The sequence below is a fragment of the Mercenaria mercenaria genome, unplaced genomic scaffold (assembly GCF_021730395.1).
Source record: "Mercenaria mercenaria strain notata unplaced genomic scaffold, MADL_Memer_1 contig_4722, whole genome shotgun sequence".
Classification (NCBI taxonomy): domain Eukaryota; kingdom Metazoa; phylum Mollusca; class Bivalvia; order Venerida; family Veneridae; genus Mercenaria; species Mercenaria mercenaria.
Window position 1 is genome coordinate 1 of NW_026462973.1, and position 19595 is coordinate 19595.

Genomic DNA, 19595 nt, shown 5'->3' on the forward strand with positions numbered 1-19595 from the left:
CTAGAACGGAGATAGCATTATTTTATAAATTGAAAGTTGTTGTCCGTTAGTATTGACAGGTGCTACTCATTAATCTTCGCCAATATTTTCGGGCGTTTTCTTTATTTTACACCATATTTATAACCTGAAAATATCTAAATTGACCAAAATAACATGCATAGTTTACCAATGGCACAGTGGCGTAGTGGTAAGTTCTCCGACTTTCACGCATGTTACCGTGGGTTCGATTTCAATTCAGATTGTTTTCATTAAATCAATATAATGTCATTTTATTGATACTGTTTTTATTCTTACAACAATTTATGGTAATAACTTGTATGTAGAAGAATGTCAAATACTTGTGTATTTCTTCCAATAAATGAACAATAAATCACGATAAGTGACAATTTTCCTGCATTCTAAGTTTACAGATGAAATTAAAAAAAAAGATAATGAAAATGGTCAAACAGGTGTCTCGAACTCACCGTCCCGAGATTGGTAGCTGAACGTTTTGTCAGCATAACTATATCTGCATGTACGACCTGGCGGTAAAGAAATGTTTATATTTTATTTGGTTTTCAATATTTGTATTTTTATTTATGTTTGGGCACCGAAAATTTATTTACGGAAGCATACGGAATATTCTTGAGTGGTAGTTCAATAATTTCGGACAATACTAAATAATCCTCAATACTATTATAGACAAAATAATAATAATTAGTTAGATTATTCAACTGCAGGGAAAACCAAGCCACCAGTCAAGAGTCAATTGAGGAGGAGATCCCCTGATAATAGTCGTAACAATTAATCAGGCATCACCTTTAAATTAGACTTAATAGTTATGTTAGCTACAGGCTTATTCCCAGGTATATGATTTTACAGAGTGGGAATTCAAAATGTATTTATATAATGTCTGAAATATCCAAACTTATTCCTCAATAAGTTCCAAAAGTCAGATTTTAAAGATGCTATAGAAATCACTTACCCCTTTTACAAAATTGAAATCTATGGCCTGGCCTGGCCTGGCCTGGCCCGGCCCAGTCGAAAAATGGGCTCATCGGGCCAGGCCAGGCCAGGCCAGGCCGGGCCAGGCCAGGCCAGAGATCACACATGTTATCATTTAATGTATATCTGCTCCCAGTGCTCTGTAAAGGCTGTATTATTTCTGAATCAAAATAAATGTAAAGCACTGTCTTGAAAATTGTCCCTTCTGCATGAAACACCAGTGTTCTAGATATATAAGGTTTGTGTTGAAGGTAAAGTGTGCGATTTCCAACAATATTTTTGGCATTTAGCATTTGTGTAATTTCAACTTTATGCATAATTACTATTCAAGATTTCAACAACCTTGAGTAACTTCTTATACAGGATACAAGTTTGTTTATGAATGTTTGTTTGTTTGGGGTTTAACGCCATTTTTCAACAGTATTTCAGTCATGTAACGGCGGGCAGTTAACCTAACCAGTATTCCTGGATTCTGTACCAGTACAAACCTGTTCTCCGCAAGTAACTGCCAACTTCCCCACATGAATCAGAGGTGCAAACTAATTATCAGGAGGCGATGTCCACTCAACAAGGATTACAGATTATCGCAAACAAGTTGCAGATGAACTCGAAACCTCAGCTTAAAATGAAATCTTTCACAAATTGTATACATAGATAATTCGATCACTTTAATCTTTTCATATTTTCAAATAATTCAAAGTCATCCGTATTCCATATTGGCTGAAAATCACAAATCAACTTCATTTGAGCGTGCAATACTGGTATAGCACATAATTTTTTATGCAGCAGTTTTAAGTTAAATTGAAATGTCAACAGATTTAATTCATATACTGAAAATCTTTCAATTCATGATTTGTTTGTCTATTTACTGAATGCCCTGAAAATAAATTTTCTATTATGTTCCATAACCATACTAGCTCTAATACTGATCAAAGAGCTATAAAATTATTTTATTTTTATAGCTCTTTGTACTGAATAACTGATTGCATATTCGATAATGAAAACTTAATATTACACAAAATTTTTACTAAGTTTCAATGAGCAACAAAAGCTGAAGCCAACATCTATATTGTAACAGTCTCAGGAAAAATGTGCAGCCTCGACCGGTATTCGAACCTCGGACCTTCGGCTTACCATGCCAACGCTCTACCAATTGAGCTACCGAGGCCACCCGATACGAGAACCGCTACACACTTTCCCTCTTATTGCGAGACATTGGCACTCCTGGCCGATGTCTGCCGCAGACTGTTAACCGAATTCAGATGCACACCACAGCCAAACTGCTTCGCCCTACATGCAAGGGTGAGCATCCCGGACGAGCCCCCAAATGTAACAGTCTCAGGAAAAATGTGCAGCTCTCAACCGGGATTCGAACCTCGGACCTTCGGCTTACCGTGCCAATGCCCTACCAATTGAGCTACCGAGGCCACCCGATACGAGAACCGCTACACAATATTGAACTATATCACAATTTCATATTTAAAAAAAATTAATAATCATGCTTATGGGCAAAGTTCGATCATCCGAACCCTTCAACGGGGATGACAGCAAGCTATCTGTAGTAATCTCCCTTATATCTTTTTTATTTTAAAATAAATCACTCACATGCGTCATCGAGATCAATTCTGATGAAAAAATCACTCAAACAAGTATTTTTTTCAAACTGACCCTAAGATTTTCAAGCCACTGCGCGTAAGGGTTTTTACCCCGCGCGCAGTGAATTTTCTTTCCATTTTTGCAAAGTTAAAACATTGAACTGACTGGGAAAACCTCTACCAGTTGGCTCAAAACTTCAGAAGCATTTGAAAAATGTCAATGAAAATCGCTAAAAATACCGAAAAATACTCACTTTTTGCTATGTTTTCCTTCGATTTCTCCGAAGTGCCACTTTGCTCCGCCATGTTTCTTTCTCTACGGTAACTGTCGTTAATTCTCACGATAATTTGATGACGCAAAATAGCGCGGAATTCAAAAATAGTCACGTTTGAAGAGCGAATTTGGGATGACTTGAGATTTAGTTATCAGTCGCAAATAATCACTTGGTTAAGTGATTTTTGTGATCACTTGTTTAAGTAACTCCCCTGACTGCAAAAGAAGTAATAAATTACATACCGGATGTAAAATACAATAACATACAATATCAAGACAAAACAAGTGTATTGTGTGGTTATTATTGTTTATTTTCCATAAAAAAATTTACAAGATGGTATAACAATGTATGATTTATTGTACAAAATACTAAGAGTTTCTTCAAGGGAACTTACAAACTATGAGTACAGGCTTTTAGGTAAGGGACTAAAATTTTGTCTTAAACCTAAACACCATAATGAGATACAGTTAAAACAAGAGATTTTTGAGTTCACAAGACGCTTACGGTTGAAAGAATATTTTTACACGCCGGAAGAGGATTCTGATGGTGAAAATGATTGTGATAGTGCTGAAGGTGTGAAAAATAAACAGAAATATAAGAAAAAACATTCAATATTTACTCCAACTTCTGGCAGAGACTCTACACTTGACTTTTACATTGATGCTATAACGCATAAACTTCTTCAAAAGAACAATAAGTACAGGTTTCGACCTAATCTATCTACTGATGAACTTTCTGCACTGAAAAATCTTCGAAATGATGATAGTATAATCCTTAAGAAATCTGACAAAGGCTCGGTTATTGTGGTAATGAACAGGACTGATTATATTGCTGATGTCAATAGACAGCTGAATAATACTGCTTACTACAAAAAACTTGATCATAACCCTGTTGAACTATTTTCAAACGATGTTACTGATGTTTTAAATGTTATATGTAGGGATGTGAATGGTAATTCTAATGATACTTTAGTTGTACCTAGTGATGCCAGAACGCCACAATTTTACATCTTGCCCAATGTTCATAAAGATATTAATTCAGAACTACCACTTGGTTACATAGGACGACCAATTGTATATGGGTATAACTCTGTTACTGAAGGCATATCTGAATACATTGATAATATCTTGAAGCCACACATGGAAGCCCTGCCCTCATATGTTAAAGACTCTACTGACTTCATTAAAACGCCAGGGTCTATGCCTAATATCTCCCCTAATGCATTTTTGGTTACTATGGATGTTTCATCCTTATACACTAATATTCCGCATGGTGATGGGATAGAGGCTTGCCGTGAATATTTAAACAAAGCTCATTCATACTTGTCACATCAGTCAGTCAATGATATTTGTCAGCTTATTGAACTAGTCTTGACTAAAAACCATTTTCAGTTCAATACTGAAAAATATGTTCAAATTTTAGGTACTGCTATGGGTACACGTATGGCTCCTACATTTGCTTCACTTTTTATGGGTAAACTGGAAAGCGATTTCCTAGCTAATACTACTGTTAAGCCATCGCTTTAGTTACGCTTCCTTGATGACATTTTTTTATATGGGAATACTGTGAAGCGAACCTACTTAAATTCATTGACAGTTTAAACAATGTCCATCCCAATATAAAATTCACCCACAGTTATTCAAGAGATACAGCTACATTTCTTGATGTTAATATTGGTAGAACAGTATATGGTAATTTTGATTTTTCTGTTCATGAATAAGCAACAAATACATATCAATACTTTGAATTTTCATCCTGTCACCCTCTTTCATACAAGAAAGGGATCCTGTATAGCCAAGCTAAGCGATACAGGCGTCTTACTTCTAATGATGATTTGTTCACAAATGAATTGGAGAAATTGCGAACGTATTTCCAAAATCGTAATTATCCAAGTTATATCCTTGATGATGCTTTATAGCTAAAGCATCAGCATTGTCAGCCGAAGAAGCCATGACCAATCACAGGCAGAGCACAGATGATATTATCCCCTTTGTTTGCGTATACAATCCATCCCTATCAAACATTTGTTCGATCCTTAATAAATATTTGGGGCTTTTTGAACTATCTGAGAAAAGCAGTGTACGCAACCTGGCCAAATGCAAACCAATTATTGCTTACAAGCGACCTACAAATCTTAGTGATATCTTGGTTCAACAGTAGCCTGATGTCTTCGGATGTAAATGGTGGTGTTCTTAAATGTAATAGAACACAGTGTTCTCATTGCGCTAATATCACTGAATCTGCACAGTTTACAAGCTCTCAAACTTTAAAAAATTACGATGTTAAACAAAATCTTAACTGCATGTCTGAAAATGTTATCTATTTAATCACATGCAAAAAGTGTAAGTTACAATATGTGGGACAAACACATCAGAAATGTTCACAAACAATGAACAGCCATAAATTTGATATCAGACATTTTCCTGATACTCCTACAAATGTATCAGGTGTCATTTTCAAGTTTATCAGTCGAGTTTAAACAAATATTAGCTTAATGTAAAGTTTTGCGACACCGGTGTCGTTTTATTGATTTTTGCAAGACAACAGCTTTGATAAAAAGAATTTAGTAATAAATTGTCTGTTTAACTGTGGTGTAACAGCTGGGTTATAAATGAAAAGTGCTGAAGTAATATTACAGGTAGTACATTTTATAGTTATTAATTTTTAATAGTTTCTACGATACTTTAGATTTTGTTTTCATTTTTATCAATTGACAAGGTTTTACTATTAAGTTGGGTATTGTGCCCACTGCTACAAGAAGACACCGTCGTTTATATGACTGAAGATTGTTGAAAAAGACGTTCTTTTTCTAGTAAGCCATCTGTCTAGAACTGAAAATTACCAGTTTGTCAGAAATGTCGTCAACTTCATTCTTTGAAAATTTCGTATTAACAATCCGTTAAAAAACAGTAGGTGGCGCATATCAACTTTAGTAGACCATTTTTTTTCAGTTATTAAATTACATAAGTTAGTTTAGAAAAAAGACTTCGCTTGTCATTCAGGCGCAGATACGCAGCTGCGTAGTGAAAATCTGGACACAATTGTTTGAAACTTTAACAGGCGAATAATTAGGCTAACGGTCGATTAACTTTTAAGGTTATATTTCAACATTTTAGAAGACTTAGAAAAACAAAGTTATAAGGTAAGGAATATGCGCACTTAAATATCTTCATAGTTAGATAAAAACAACATATCAGTATTTCCCACAAAGACTTACACAATAAAACTGGCTAATCAAGAAGTCTATATCATGCAACGGAGATTGCTTCAAACGCAGTCATTGCTTACTTTATATTCTGTTTGAAGTATAGTAATCTGCGGTTATAACGAACACATCGGGACAAGTAAAATGTCTCTGTTAAACATAATAGCTAACATGTACCTTATAGTCATTATTTGTATTGCAAACTGATTTATATATACTTAATTGGTTTAACTTGCGTTGAAATTCACCAATTGTCTTTAGGGCATTGGTATTTAGCCTTAAAATGTGTGTAATTTAAGGAAATACCATGAAACATATATATTTTGTTGTATGATATGATAACCACGTTAAATAATTTTGTAAATAACACAGAGGCTCTGTACTCTGTCTTTATAAATTGATTTGCTTTTTCCTTTATACATGCAATAACAGTTCCTCTTTATTTATACTGATATTTGTATATTTGTATTGTTATATGTGACTCTTCATTGATTTGGAGGAAATAAAGTTGAATATATATAGTTTTATAACAATTTATTCATTTATTTCGTTATCATACTATTTGATAACTTATTTTGTAAAAACCCTGAACATGTGAAATACTACAATAATACGCCGTCTATGCTAACTGTTTAAAAAGGCAAACTTCTATAATAAAACTATAACACAATGTCAAAAAAATGAAGAAGAAAATGTTGGCTTTAATTTCAAGCCTAAAAGAAATTTTGAATACTAATAGACTATTTTTGTAATACTGCAGACGGAACCTACGCCCCCGCACCCCCTCCCTCCCCCCCCCAGCCCCCAGCCCCCAACACTAAGAAAAGTAGGTTTATGGTGGGAATTGAATACTCTTCAAAAAGGAGATTCTCTATTAGTGATCTAATACCTTAACAGATTCAATCGTTGCATATCTCTCCACAGTGGATATGCTAATAGCTGATGTTTCATGACTGAGGTCAATGCAGGCCCCAATCTGATCACCTCGGCCTTTATGCTACGCAATAGACCTCTGACATAATAAGGCGCCATATTGGACTACTTTCAGTCACATGACTTTAAAATGGCAGCCTCCATGCAATAACGTACTTCTACTTATTGATAATTATATTTTAAATTTGATAAGCGTCAGTGTTTCCATTTCATTTTATTTCCTTCTTGGAACAACTTGATTGAACATAGAGGGAGATGTAGACAATAAATCATCTGAAATCTACTGATAGTTTATTTAGAATTTATTTCTTTGAACTGCTGGATTAACCATTCTGCTGGATACATGTATATTAAAGGATATATTGTATGATTCATCACAGGTTATCAACATTTGATTAAAAGGGAAATTTTAATTAATCATTGTAAGGTTGTGAGTTATACTAGTCTTACATTGATTAGATCATTTGAGGATAAACTGCTTGCAGATGACCATGGCAACTTATTCTGGGGAATTCAATTACCTGAGAAAATTGAGGTGGATAAATAAACTATAAAATCATTTAAATCAGTTAATATATACACCATGAATTGTGAATAGGTAATAGTTTGTCTTAGAAGATGCTGGATGTAAGTGTTTCAATTGCATACTTTCTTTTAATTGTCATTAATAACGATTGGCAACAATGCTTCTGATGTGTTTGTTTTCATTAAAACACACACACACACACACATCTCCTGTTATGGGTTTTCTAAATTTTTCATTGTGAGGTTTACCATTCCAAAAGAATTGTTAAGTTATTCAGTTTAAAATACAAAATTTCCTTTTAAATTTTTAAAACAGAATTAATCACAAAGAGCTCCAAGTGAATGTAACCTAATTTACTCATCTCTTTCTTTTTACTATGTTTTAACATCAGATTCATATGTATATGCCTTCTTAGTACTTTGCACTCTAAGTAAGACTAAGACTGTTCAAAGTATTAATTTATTGTGTTATTTTTCATAATTTTCAAACAATACACAATCTGATTATGTATAAAAACTGGAAGTCCTTGGTGATAAAAGAAATAGTTCAGGTCATTAACTAAAGATAGATCTATCAATTTTTATTATGAAATAAATACCTTTGAAAACTTATAGAGCCTTAGCAAAGATGTTAACTATAAGACATTAGGCTTAAATGTCATAAAAGCTTTATTGAAAAATGTCAGACTTGTTTAGATTATGACTTCTTTAGGAAATGAATATTCATCAACAGCTGTCTGTCAGCACACTTGATTATTCAAAGAATTACAGTAATGTTAATATGGGGTCAAAATATCAAAATAAAAAAAAACGAAAACATGCTTGTAGAGGATTTCAACATGAAGCACGGTTTCTAGTTATCACTGGCTTTTCAGTGTGTAATGAGCCTCCTGATAAAAGTTGCTCACTTCAGCTCTCCAAGATGCTTGAAACACTTTCTAAACCATGCTCCTCTATGGAAAATATAAAATTGAAGTAGCAATATATATATTTGAATATTTGTCAATATATTTTTGACAAAACTGGAGTTTATAAATGTGAGGACAAGTGCCATATCAGGATTTGAACCTGAAACCTCCACATAACATTGTACATACATGTTTGGGGTGCTCTAACCAATTGAGCTACCTGACACAGACTGTCCACATTGGAAAAAAATATTGGAATTTTCAATTTCTAAGCAAGCTAGGAGATCTTTAAGTTATATAGTTTTGCAATATTATGGAATAACCACATTTAATCAACAACACCATCTAAACATTACAGTATAAATTGACCACTTTGGTATCATAACATTTCCTATGAACAGAACTGTCTATTTGAATTAAGAATAGGAAATGAAATGAGCCGTGCCATGAGAAAACCAACATAGTCGCTTTGTGACCAGCATGGATCAAGACCAGCCTGCGCATCTGCACAGTATGGTCAGGATTTATGCTGTTCGCTTTCAAAGTCTATTGCAATTAGAGAAACTGTTAGCAAACAGCATGGATCCTGACCAGATTGCGCGGATGTGCAGGCTGGTCTCGATCTATGCTGGTCGCAAAGCCAAAATGTTGATTTTCTCATGGCGCGGCTCAAATAGCTTTCTACTAACTAACATTTCATGTATTGCTGCATTTTACATATAATACATTAAAAAAGTATCAAAACTACTTAGGTAGTGTGTTGCAGCACATGTACAGATGTTTTTGTATTGATTATCGATGAAAACTTGATTCCTGTTTAGTTAATTTTTTTTTCATGACTGTTGTAACCTAGGCAAAGATACAAAAGCAACAAATGTATTTTATCTATATCAGCTTTTTCTCTAGGTAAATCAAAGTCATAAGACAGGTACTGTCAAGCAGTTTTTGTACTAAAATAACTTTGTGTTAACAGCAGTGTAATGTGCACTTTCCCATGCAGACAGTAGATAAAAACATTTTTTATAAATTATTGAAAAATGACCAGAAACGTTTGGGGGTCACAATACATTGAAAAGTAAGTCAATATATATTTAATGGTTGAAAAATATCAATCGGCTTAAAGGGAATTCCTATAGTTTTTTATGCGCATATTTTTGCGCAGCCTACACTTTCTTTGGAAAACTGAAATGAAGTCACATTTGTTGAAACATGTGACAGACAACCTTAAATATGAGGAATCTTGAATTAAATAACATTTTTGATAAGTTTTATCAGTTAGCAAATGTTGATACTGGTTTATGTTGTATTGACAAATATCATGCCAGGTATCTTGCCATTTTTGTGGTTGTGTTTTCACATCACATTTTAGAACAAAGACAGTGTTGTTCATATAATGTAAGACAATTGACTTAGTAATGATAAGACAACATCACCTTTCAGATTATTTAGTATTCAATTATAGAAAGAACTAAGAATTTTTCAAACTTTGTTTTAACTTCTAGCAGATATACATGTTATCAATTTGGTCAGGTTCGCGCCATTTTTCGTCCGAACAGGTGTTGTATTCAAGTGGTCTTAACATAAAATTTAGCCTGGTGAGCCATACATTTTTAGCCATTTTTATGCTCACAATACAATTATTCATATACAAGAAAAACAGAAAAAAATTCTATGAAAAAGTTTTTTCAAAAATTAAGAAAAAATATTCTCCACTATGGGTATTTTTCATTGAAAAAAGTTCACAAAAGTGAATAGGAAACATTTTTTTTCCATTTGTACCCATTATTGTAAGGATATAGTATTACAAATATGACTATGATATCTAATAAGTATATAATAAAATCTGTAAAAAGAATCAACCTTATTGTGCTTTCTTGGTGTATATTTTGGTTGGTATTTATAAAAAACAGAAAATTATAAAATTGTTGAAAAATCGCTGGCAGTTTCAGCAACAGTGGGTGTGTTAAAAACAATTTTTCACAAAAACAAGCCTGGTGACCCATTGTTTTTATTTGTTCATTGTTTTCAGCACAAATTTTCCTATCATATATGTGAATTTGAAAAAATTCTATGAAAGGAAAAAAAAACTATAGGAATTCTCTTTAAAGTAATATGTGCCCAGCACTACAAGACCAAAGAGGTCTGACTGTAAATAAAATCTTGTATCTAGGCCATGGTCTTTTCTGACTACAGAAGATTATAGTATTGTGGGACTTCACTTGTGCTGTATTTTCTGTCATAAATATTATTTAAAGTAATAACTTGTATCTAAATGTAATGTCATGATGTTAAAATATTCACTAACAATACAATGTGATAATTCATTTCTACATGCAATTCTTTGTCACACTTCTGATTTTACCTGTTGAGTTTCAGGTTTGAACTTATATTTGTATACAGTTAAATACTGCCACCTTAGGCATACAAGATAAGATAAATAAAATAAATGGTTAACTGTTCATAAACAAATCAAGGATCAGCAGTCCTAATGCTAAGCACTCTTTAATCAAAATATATATATATGTCTGATGATGAGAAAATGATTATAATTTTCAGTGATGAAAACTTTGTATATATATCTGCCAAATCCTGCTTTCATATTTTACTTGAAAGGAGAAAGAAACTGTACAGCAGAACTTGAATTTAGTATTTTAGGATAAATGCAAATAAGGGCCAGTAGTACATTTTAGCTAACAATTTGTCTTACTTTGATCCAGGGAGTAGTAGCTAATCACTTCATTTACAAGAAGATTTTCAACTTTTTACAGACAGGGGATTTCAAAATAAAAAAATAGCATTCTTATTACATTCTCATCCATCAGAGGTTTGTCAAATAACACGTTAGACCTCTGGTATGCGAGAATGTTCTTATTAATGTGCAAGTTATATCTTATGTGTTCACTTTTGTTTTGTTTTAGATACATCCTCTTAATCTAATTTTATGTCAGCATGATTGGCAACTGTTCCTTAGTCTTACTAATCTCACTATGTGATTAGACAGTAGTAAATGTAAGAGATTACCCATACTTCATAATTATCAAGAACAATATTTTGTTTCTACAATTTGTCAGGTAAGCATTAAAGCCGAATTATATTGCTTAATTCAGTCACACACCTATATAAATATATCTACCAAAAAGTCTTTCACTCACGCACCCACTCATACAACAACTTGTCATTCACTAATGATAACTACATGTATCATCATATTCCTATGGTTAAAAAAATGTTTTAAAGGCTTATTTTTATCCAACTGTTGTATTTGTATAGCATCTTTGAGATCTTAGATTGGAAGGCATTTTTTCCCCAAAAGACCCTTGGACAAACTGTTTCAAGGGTTCACCAAGGGCAGACCCCGCTGCCTGAACAACAGATTTGCCCACCCTTTGAAATGGACCAAAAATTATGTAGTGATAGTAGATCTATATCGGCCACTTCCAACAGCCGTGCTGGTGGGTTAACAATTTAGCGACGTGGTTAGAGTGTCCGCCTACGGATCATGAGGTCCGGTGTTACAGTCCGAGTAGGGACCTTGGTCTGTTCTCTGGACAAGCAGAATTTTCTTCGTTTCGTGGGGGTCTGATTTAATAGAATTAAAAATCTAACCTGGAATAGCCCATTGTCAAACCTTAGACATTTTAACATGCCTTCTGCATGTCAATATCTGAACAATTACCTATTTTAAGACTCGTTTGGTGATACAGTTAACGTATCTTTAAAAATCAAAGTTTACTTCCGTGTTTGAGAAAACTGTCGTCCGCCATTTTTGTTGTTTGTATACATGTATTTTGACAATATAAACTTTGGCTAGTCAGAGCTAATATTTTAAAAATCCCTACAAAAATCGACAAATGTTAAGTGTATAAATAAAAAGAATCGATTAAATAACGTGATATATTCAACTTAATGCATCTAAGTAACGGATACATAATTTGTTACTTTCACGCGAACGAACACAGACATTTAACACAGGCGCTATACACGAGGCGTATTTACCGGACAATACGGAAATGCCCGATGTTTCACGATTGTGCAGGCCCGTCTTTACAGGTCACACACCAGTAAATTCCCTATATATTCTATATGAATCTGACATTTTTTTAGAAAAGGCTACCAAACATAGCTAGACCCTTTTCAGAGCCCGTCTGCTTGCTCAATAGGGAGACCGTAAATCTACGGATCGCGGGGTCACGAGTTCGAGCCTAGGGCGAGTCGTATGTTCTCCGTGACGATTTAATAAAAGACATTAGGTCTCAAATCATTCGTTCTCTACTGCTGATTCATGTAGAGAAATTGGCAGTTACATGCGGTGAACAGGTTTATACTGGAATAGAATCCAGGAACACTGGTTAGGTTAACTGCCCGCCATTCCATAACTGAAATACTGTTGAAAAACGGCGTTAAACCCAAAACAACAAAGATCCATTTCAGAGAACAAATCCATACCTCATTTTAAAGTGTAATGATAAAACTGGTATGAAAGGAAGAGAAAAGTAGGGGTCATTTATCTTGTAAGAGAAATTTCTCTTGTCACATTTGCTTACGGTAAATTTACACCAAAACATGGAAGTACTACACATACTAAAATTGAGTTTCACTTCACCAAATACACAAGCATGTTTCTACCAAAATATCAAAAATGCATCCACAACAAAATTTAAACAGAAACCAGCTTCAATTTAGACCTCTGAGGCCTTGCCAAGTGAAAAATTAGTGTTCAAAAACCTGTCCGCCATTACCCGGATAGACCAGATGGCTCCCACGCTGGTTCCTTTATTATAGCTAGACCCTTACATTGGAACAAATCATCCTGCGTAGCATAAAGACCGAGGTGATCAGACTGCATTGGCCTCGTATTAGTATATCACGAGACAAAAATATTACGTTTGACAAGTACGGTGACAGTTAAAGGAATTTCTGCTATTTGATTCCTTCTGTTCATGAAAAGGTCAGTTACCAGATGATTAACATATTTACTAAAATGTTATATATTGATTGTGAAGGAATAACATCTGACGTTTTGTGCATTGAATATTACAGTATTTTCATTCTTTTCAGGTACGCAAATATAACCTCCGTATGTCTTTTTTAGTTTTATCGATTAATATTAACCAGGTAGTAGATAATTACGGAAGAAAAAAAGGTATCTAGATTTATTAAAATTGTTATGTCTTTGGAACAAGTCACAGGTGTCGATGTCGGAAAGCAGATTTTTCGGCCTTGTATATAATTATATTTTGCCAAGCTAAGTATTTTTAAAGCTAGTTGACCCAAATGATAGCTTAAAAAGTGATACGCCTTCAGATTTATATCAATTTTTTAAAAACGTTCAGAATACTTTCATTAGTTTGAAATTGCAATAGAAGGAATAATAAATGTGATTCTGTTTTAGATAATTTAATTTTCAAAAACACTCTCTTAGTTAGAAATTTAAGGATTTTAGCTTTACCAAATATTACTATTACAGACATTCCATTATCAACCTTAACATAGATCATACTGGTTTATCATCTTTGATATATTGTGTTATTTTATTTTTTGCTAAAACAAGCCATTCCCCCCACCCCTCCACTCTAAAAAGTTATTTTTTCCTCCCATGTCAAAAACAAAAACGCTGGAGATTACATCGAGCAATATTGATGTATGATGCGGCGACGGGTTTTATTAAAAAATGGAATATTATCTCGTGGGCGCTTTCCGCATTCATTTTGTTTTCATAGTCAAAGGCTTCAAAATGTCACCCAACGCGAAGTTTTAGGTCGAAGAGAATCAACTAACACAGCTTCTGATTGGTTGAAAATGTATATTGAATCCCGGGGTTATATATTTAAAATGTAAAGAGATCTCCCATTAAAAACTGTTTTATTTCATGAATCGAAGTTGTAAACAATGTTTAATAGCCAAAAAGAAAATCTAATGGTTGATTTTGAGTGAGAAATATGCATATTTATCAATGGTGCATTTTCATGAAAAGTAAAAGGAATTACTACCTGACTGAGGGTTACCGGCTTCAGGGAGAAAAAAAGTGCCCAAAAGTGATGGTCAAGGTATATTTCTGACAGGTTTTGGATAGTTTTCATCCTAGGTAGGTGGGATCAAAGTTTAAATGTTTATAAAGGGCCATAACCCAAAACATTTATTTTTAATGTAACCCTATGGAAAAAAGAGTCTCTTCAGTTTGACCGAAAGGAGGACTTTCTGTAGTATAGATGATACATGTAGATTGTTTTGGGTGATTTTTTTAACTTTTGGATGGTTTTCTTTGCGGACGAAATTATTACAAAATGTCAACTGAAGAGTCACAAACTAGATTAAATGAAAAGTTAAGACTGTCTACTGAAAATAAAAGCAAAAAGGAGTAACAGCCTAGGAGACATAAAGTTGGTGGGGCATGTGACCAGGATGGCTATGAAATTAAAAGAGTTACCCGGCCAGGCACGGCTGCACATTTAGAATGTGTTCATAGGATTGTACATGTTTAATATACCGGAAAGGCTAAAGTTGATAGGGAGGTTGACATGACCAATAGATGACCTGTATTGATTTTGAGGTCAGTTGGTCAAAGGTCAAGGTTAAAGTGACACGGTAAGTTGGAAGTTACATGTGGGATAGATTACTATTGATGAATGTGATAATGTTAAGCGAAACATTAAAAAAAGTGACTTGAGGTCAAAGTGAATCATCTAACACAACTTCTGATTGGTTGAAAATGTATATAGAATTCCAAGGTAATATTTACAATTAAAAGTGATCTACCATTTGTGGAATATATATCTGTTAGATGTTTCCGGAAACTGTTTTATTTCATAAATTGAAGCTGAAAATTAGGTTTAATGGCCAAAAGGAAATTGAATGATCCATTTTGAGTGAGAAATATGCATGTTTTACCAGTGGAAACTGGTTCATGAAACATAAAAATAATCACTGCTAGACTGAGTGTTACCGGCTTCCGGGAGAAAAAGTTGCCCAAAAGTAATGGTCAACAGGTATATTGTTTGTTGTTTTCTAGTAGGTCTTGGGTTGTTCTTTCTTCCTAGGTAGGTGGGATCAAAGTTTAAATGTTTGTAAAGGGCCATAACCCAAAACATTACAATCTAACCCTATGGTAAAATAGTTTCTTCACTTTGACCATAATAAAAATCAAGACGTACCGAAGGGACGCTACTCGATCCGAACGTTGCGGATAATATGGCGGATATCACTACTTTAAACCTTACAGTATATCCGAGTTTGTGAGTAAACTTTGCTCACCTGAGCAAGAAGCTACTGTTGTCAGTGATTGTCCGTCGTGCGTCGTCCATCAACATTTCCCTTTAAATAACATCTTCTCCTAAACTATTATACCAATTTTGATGAAAATTCCCAGGGATATTCCTTAGATAGTCTTTTTTAAAAATGTTTAAAATTAGAATTCCATACAGAACTCTGCAGAACTCTGGTTGCCATGGCAACTGAAAGGAAAAACTTTAAAAAGTCTTCTTGTCCAAACCCATAAGTCCCAGGGATTGTAGTATTAGTGGTCCTCTACCAATATTATTCACAGTATCTCCCTAGGGTCAAATATGGCCTCGCCCTGGGGGTCACATGGTTTACAAAGACATATATAGGGGCAAATTTGAAAATCTTCTCATCCAAAACCACAGGGCCTAGGACTTTGATATCTTATGCGTAGCATTATGTTTTAGTCCTGTACCAAGGTTATTAAAGTTATTGCCTTATGGTCAAATATGACTCTGCCCTGGGTCAAATGGGTAATGAAGAATTAAATTGGGAAAACTTTTTTTTTTTTTTTAAATTTTTCAGCCCACAAGGGGCCCATTTATTATTCCCGTCCATGATGTGATGGGGTCGGGGATCCATCCCGCATCACATCTTACAGACATAAGTTAAACAAATTTCAGAGCATAGTATATACTTAGTGTAGTGACAATGTTATCAAACTATTCAATACCTAGTTCACAATGATTTATAAATCAGTTTAACTACAATACCTAGTTCACATAGGTTAATCAATATATTTAATGCCTTGTTCAAAAGGATTAATCTTACAAAATAGTTCTAAAAATTTTCAATCCTAGAATCAGGGGATTTTTTAATAGAGAGAGAGGTATTATCAAGCAGCTTATTTATCTTTCATAAAACAGACCAAAATGTATGTCAATATGTAATTTTAAGCCAGTCTTATTATTTCTTTTAGTCTATAAGCCTCTCATTAGAGAACAAGAGGTCCCAAACAGAGAAAGAAAAGGAAAAAAGGGCCTCTGCCAAGAAAAAAGAAAGAAAAAAGTACAAAAAGGCCTAAGTGTGAATCAAACTGTCTTACTTTCTTATTCAGTGTCTACAGGGTTCCAAAAAAGAAAAAAGGTTTAAAAGTGGGTATCCCAAGCAACTATATAGTCATTGCATGTAGATTCGAGGATTTTAGGAAACAGTTTAAAAATAAGAGACAAAGTGGAAGTCGGAACCCTGTTTATACTTATACATATATATATATATATATATAGTATATTGTATTAAACTGATGATTTTCCAAGAAAAGACACTCTGTCTGTGGACTGTCCAGAGGGTTACTTATATACACAAAAGACAAAACAAAACACAAAACTCAACTAAGTGCCAGCAAGAGAAAAATCCAAAACTATTTGCCTATAACAGTTGCTCAAAGAGATCATTTTTCTTTTATTATCAATGTAAATCAACCCTTAACTTCTTTAAACTGAATTATAAAGGATTGCCATCGGTGCAGAGCCAGGCCGTTCTGCGCCTCAGTGCAGCCTGATCAGGATCTGCACCTCGGGCTGCTAAAATTGCATTTTTATCATGATGGTCCGTAGATTTTGCCATGAACTGCTCTAAAAATCAAGGATGGACCAACCTAATCTTACTTCAGCATGGTAATTGGAGGTTAAACAAAATCAATGTTTAACAGTTGCTGAAAGATAAATTTTACTTATAATACAGTATGTTTATTCTATTAAATTTTTATATTTTTCCCAGTCTGTTTGAAATTTTGTCAAGTTAAGTACTTGAGAGGCCGTATATTTTTCGGTCTGGTAAAACAAAACTATTTGTCTTTTGAACACTTCTAATAATGGTATTTGACCCTTAACTCTAATGTAGTATAAAAACTGCTTGGCTGAAAGAAGGAGCATGTTCATTATTCTGTCATATTTGTCACTGCCAAATAATATATCTGAGGCACTCAATTCTACTATGTTTGTATTACAACTACTATTTATATATGTCAATAATTGTGACCAGAATTGTTTGATTACATCACATTTCCAAAAAAGATGAATTAAAGTTTCTTGCTCGTTTTTACAGAAGCTACATGTCTCATCCTGAGAAATGTTCATTTTTTTCAATAGATGGTTTGTAGCTAATATCCTATGATTAATTCTATACTGCAGCCAGTGAAGTTTAGAGTCTTTGGTAATCCTGAAAACTCTGTCATATTTTATTTCATCAAGCACAATACCTATATTGTTAGAAAACAATATATTATGAACACCCTTACTTTTCAAAAAATGTTTAATTGATGCGATAAGGCCATTATACTCAAGAAAGTTTGTTCTAGCATTTAAGGTATTGCAAAATTCTCTATATGTGTAAAACTCATCTTGTGCATTAAGTAGATCACCTATAAAAATAACTCCAGCTGTCTGCCATCTTTTATAAAAACACTAGAGCCTCCAACCCTTATATCTGGATTGTTCCATAAATTTATTAAGCGTATGCTTTTCCAGTGGTAGGGATTACCTTACACGAGAGAATGTGATAACTATGTATCACATCTTTCCAAAAGGGTTTAAATCTTGGTGTAAAAGTCTTTGGTAAAATCTGTTCCATTTATATAAATATATTTTAAAGCAGGACAAATAAATTCTACTAAATTACTAAATTTATTATTAATTGTTAGAAGTCTTCTAAGCCATGTTGCTTTTAAACTATGCATGAAACTATTCAGGTCAATCATTTTGAGTCCTCCAAATCTATATTCTTGAGAAATTATGTTTCTTTTAACTTTATCATAGCCATTATTCCATAAAAAATTTTAAAACATATTTTGTAAAAGAGTAATTTTTTCTTGTGAGGGGTTTGGAATCCCTAATATCAAATGGTTAAGTTTTGCTAAGGCTAGGCTCTTAATAACTACTCGTTTACCCATAGGTGAGATAACTCTTTTTGACCAGCTTGACAGTAAAGTTTTGATTTCTTCAATTTTTTCATTATAGTTTAAGTTAACTAGCTCATTAAGATTTATGGAAAATTTACCCCCAATAACGTGAACTTATTACTTCCCCAAGAGAGATTGAACTCAGGGCACATTACCAGTTGACTGTTTCTCCGAGAACCAAACACTATGACTTTGTTTTATCAGTAATAATATTAAGGCCTGATATCTTTCCATAGAATTTTAAAACTAACATTGTATTAAAAAGGGACTCTTTAGATCCATTAAGTGTAAGATTTGTGTCATCTGCATATTGTGAAATTAAATTTTCTGAACCATTAATTTTTATTCCTTTTAGTTTTGGATTATTCCTTATAAGGATAGCTAAAATTTCTGCACATAGAATGAAAAGATAGGGCGACAAAGCATCTCCTTGACGACAACCTCTCTGCAAGAAGAACCACTCAGACATATGTCCATTAACAATTACACATGATTCAATATTGGTGTAAAAAAGCTTAATCCACCTTCTAATTGTAGGACCAAAATTAAAATATTCTAATACTTTAAACATAAATTTCCATGAAACGGTATCGAAAGCTGCAGCAAAATCAATCAATAATAACAATCCCTGAACATCATATTTTTCAGTATGAAGCAAAATGTCATATAGTAATCTTATATTTGTAGCCATAAGTCTTCCTGGTATGAATCCAGTTTGGTCTTCATTTATGATATTATTCAAAGTATTTTTTATTCTAAATGCTATTGAGGATGAGGCTAATTTATAAGAAACATTTAAGAGTGATATAGGTCTCCAATTTTTCAGTAAAGTTTTATCTTTATTTCCTTTAGGAATACAAGATATTACTCCTTGTTTTTGGGTCACTGAGAGTTCTCCTGTTGAAAAGGCATGATTCACAGATCTAACCAGGAACATTCCAATATCATTCCAATTTTTTTTTAAAAACTCTACAGTAAAGCCGTCATTACCTG

The 19595-nt window shown here is 33.5% G+C and overlaps 1 protein-coding gene across 1 annotated transcript; it reads left to right on the forward strand.

Annotated features, from left to right (window-relative positions):
• The first annotated feature begins 3198 nt into the window (after positions 1-3198).
• On the forward strand, positions 3199-4380 carry LOC128554107 (uncharacterized). Its single transcript, XM_053535350.1, has one exon. It carries the CDS (start codon positions 3199-3201, stop codon positions 4378-4380), a length of 1182 nt encoding a protein of 393 aa, XP_053391325.1.
• Positions 4381-19595: the final 15215 nt, after the last annotated feature.

Bases quoted from the DNA above. Each gene is read 5' to 3' on its own strand.
- LOC128554107 (XM_053535350.1), top strand. From the start codon at position 3,199: ATGTATGATTTATTGTACAAAATACTAAGAGTTTCTTCAAGGGAACTT.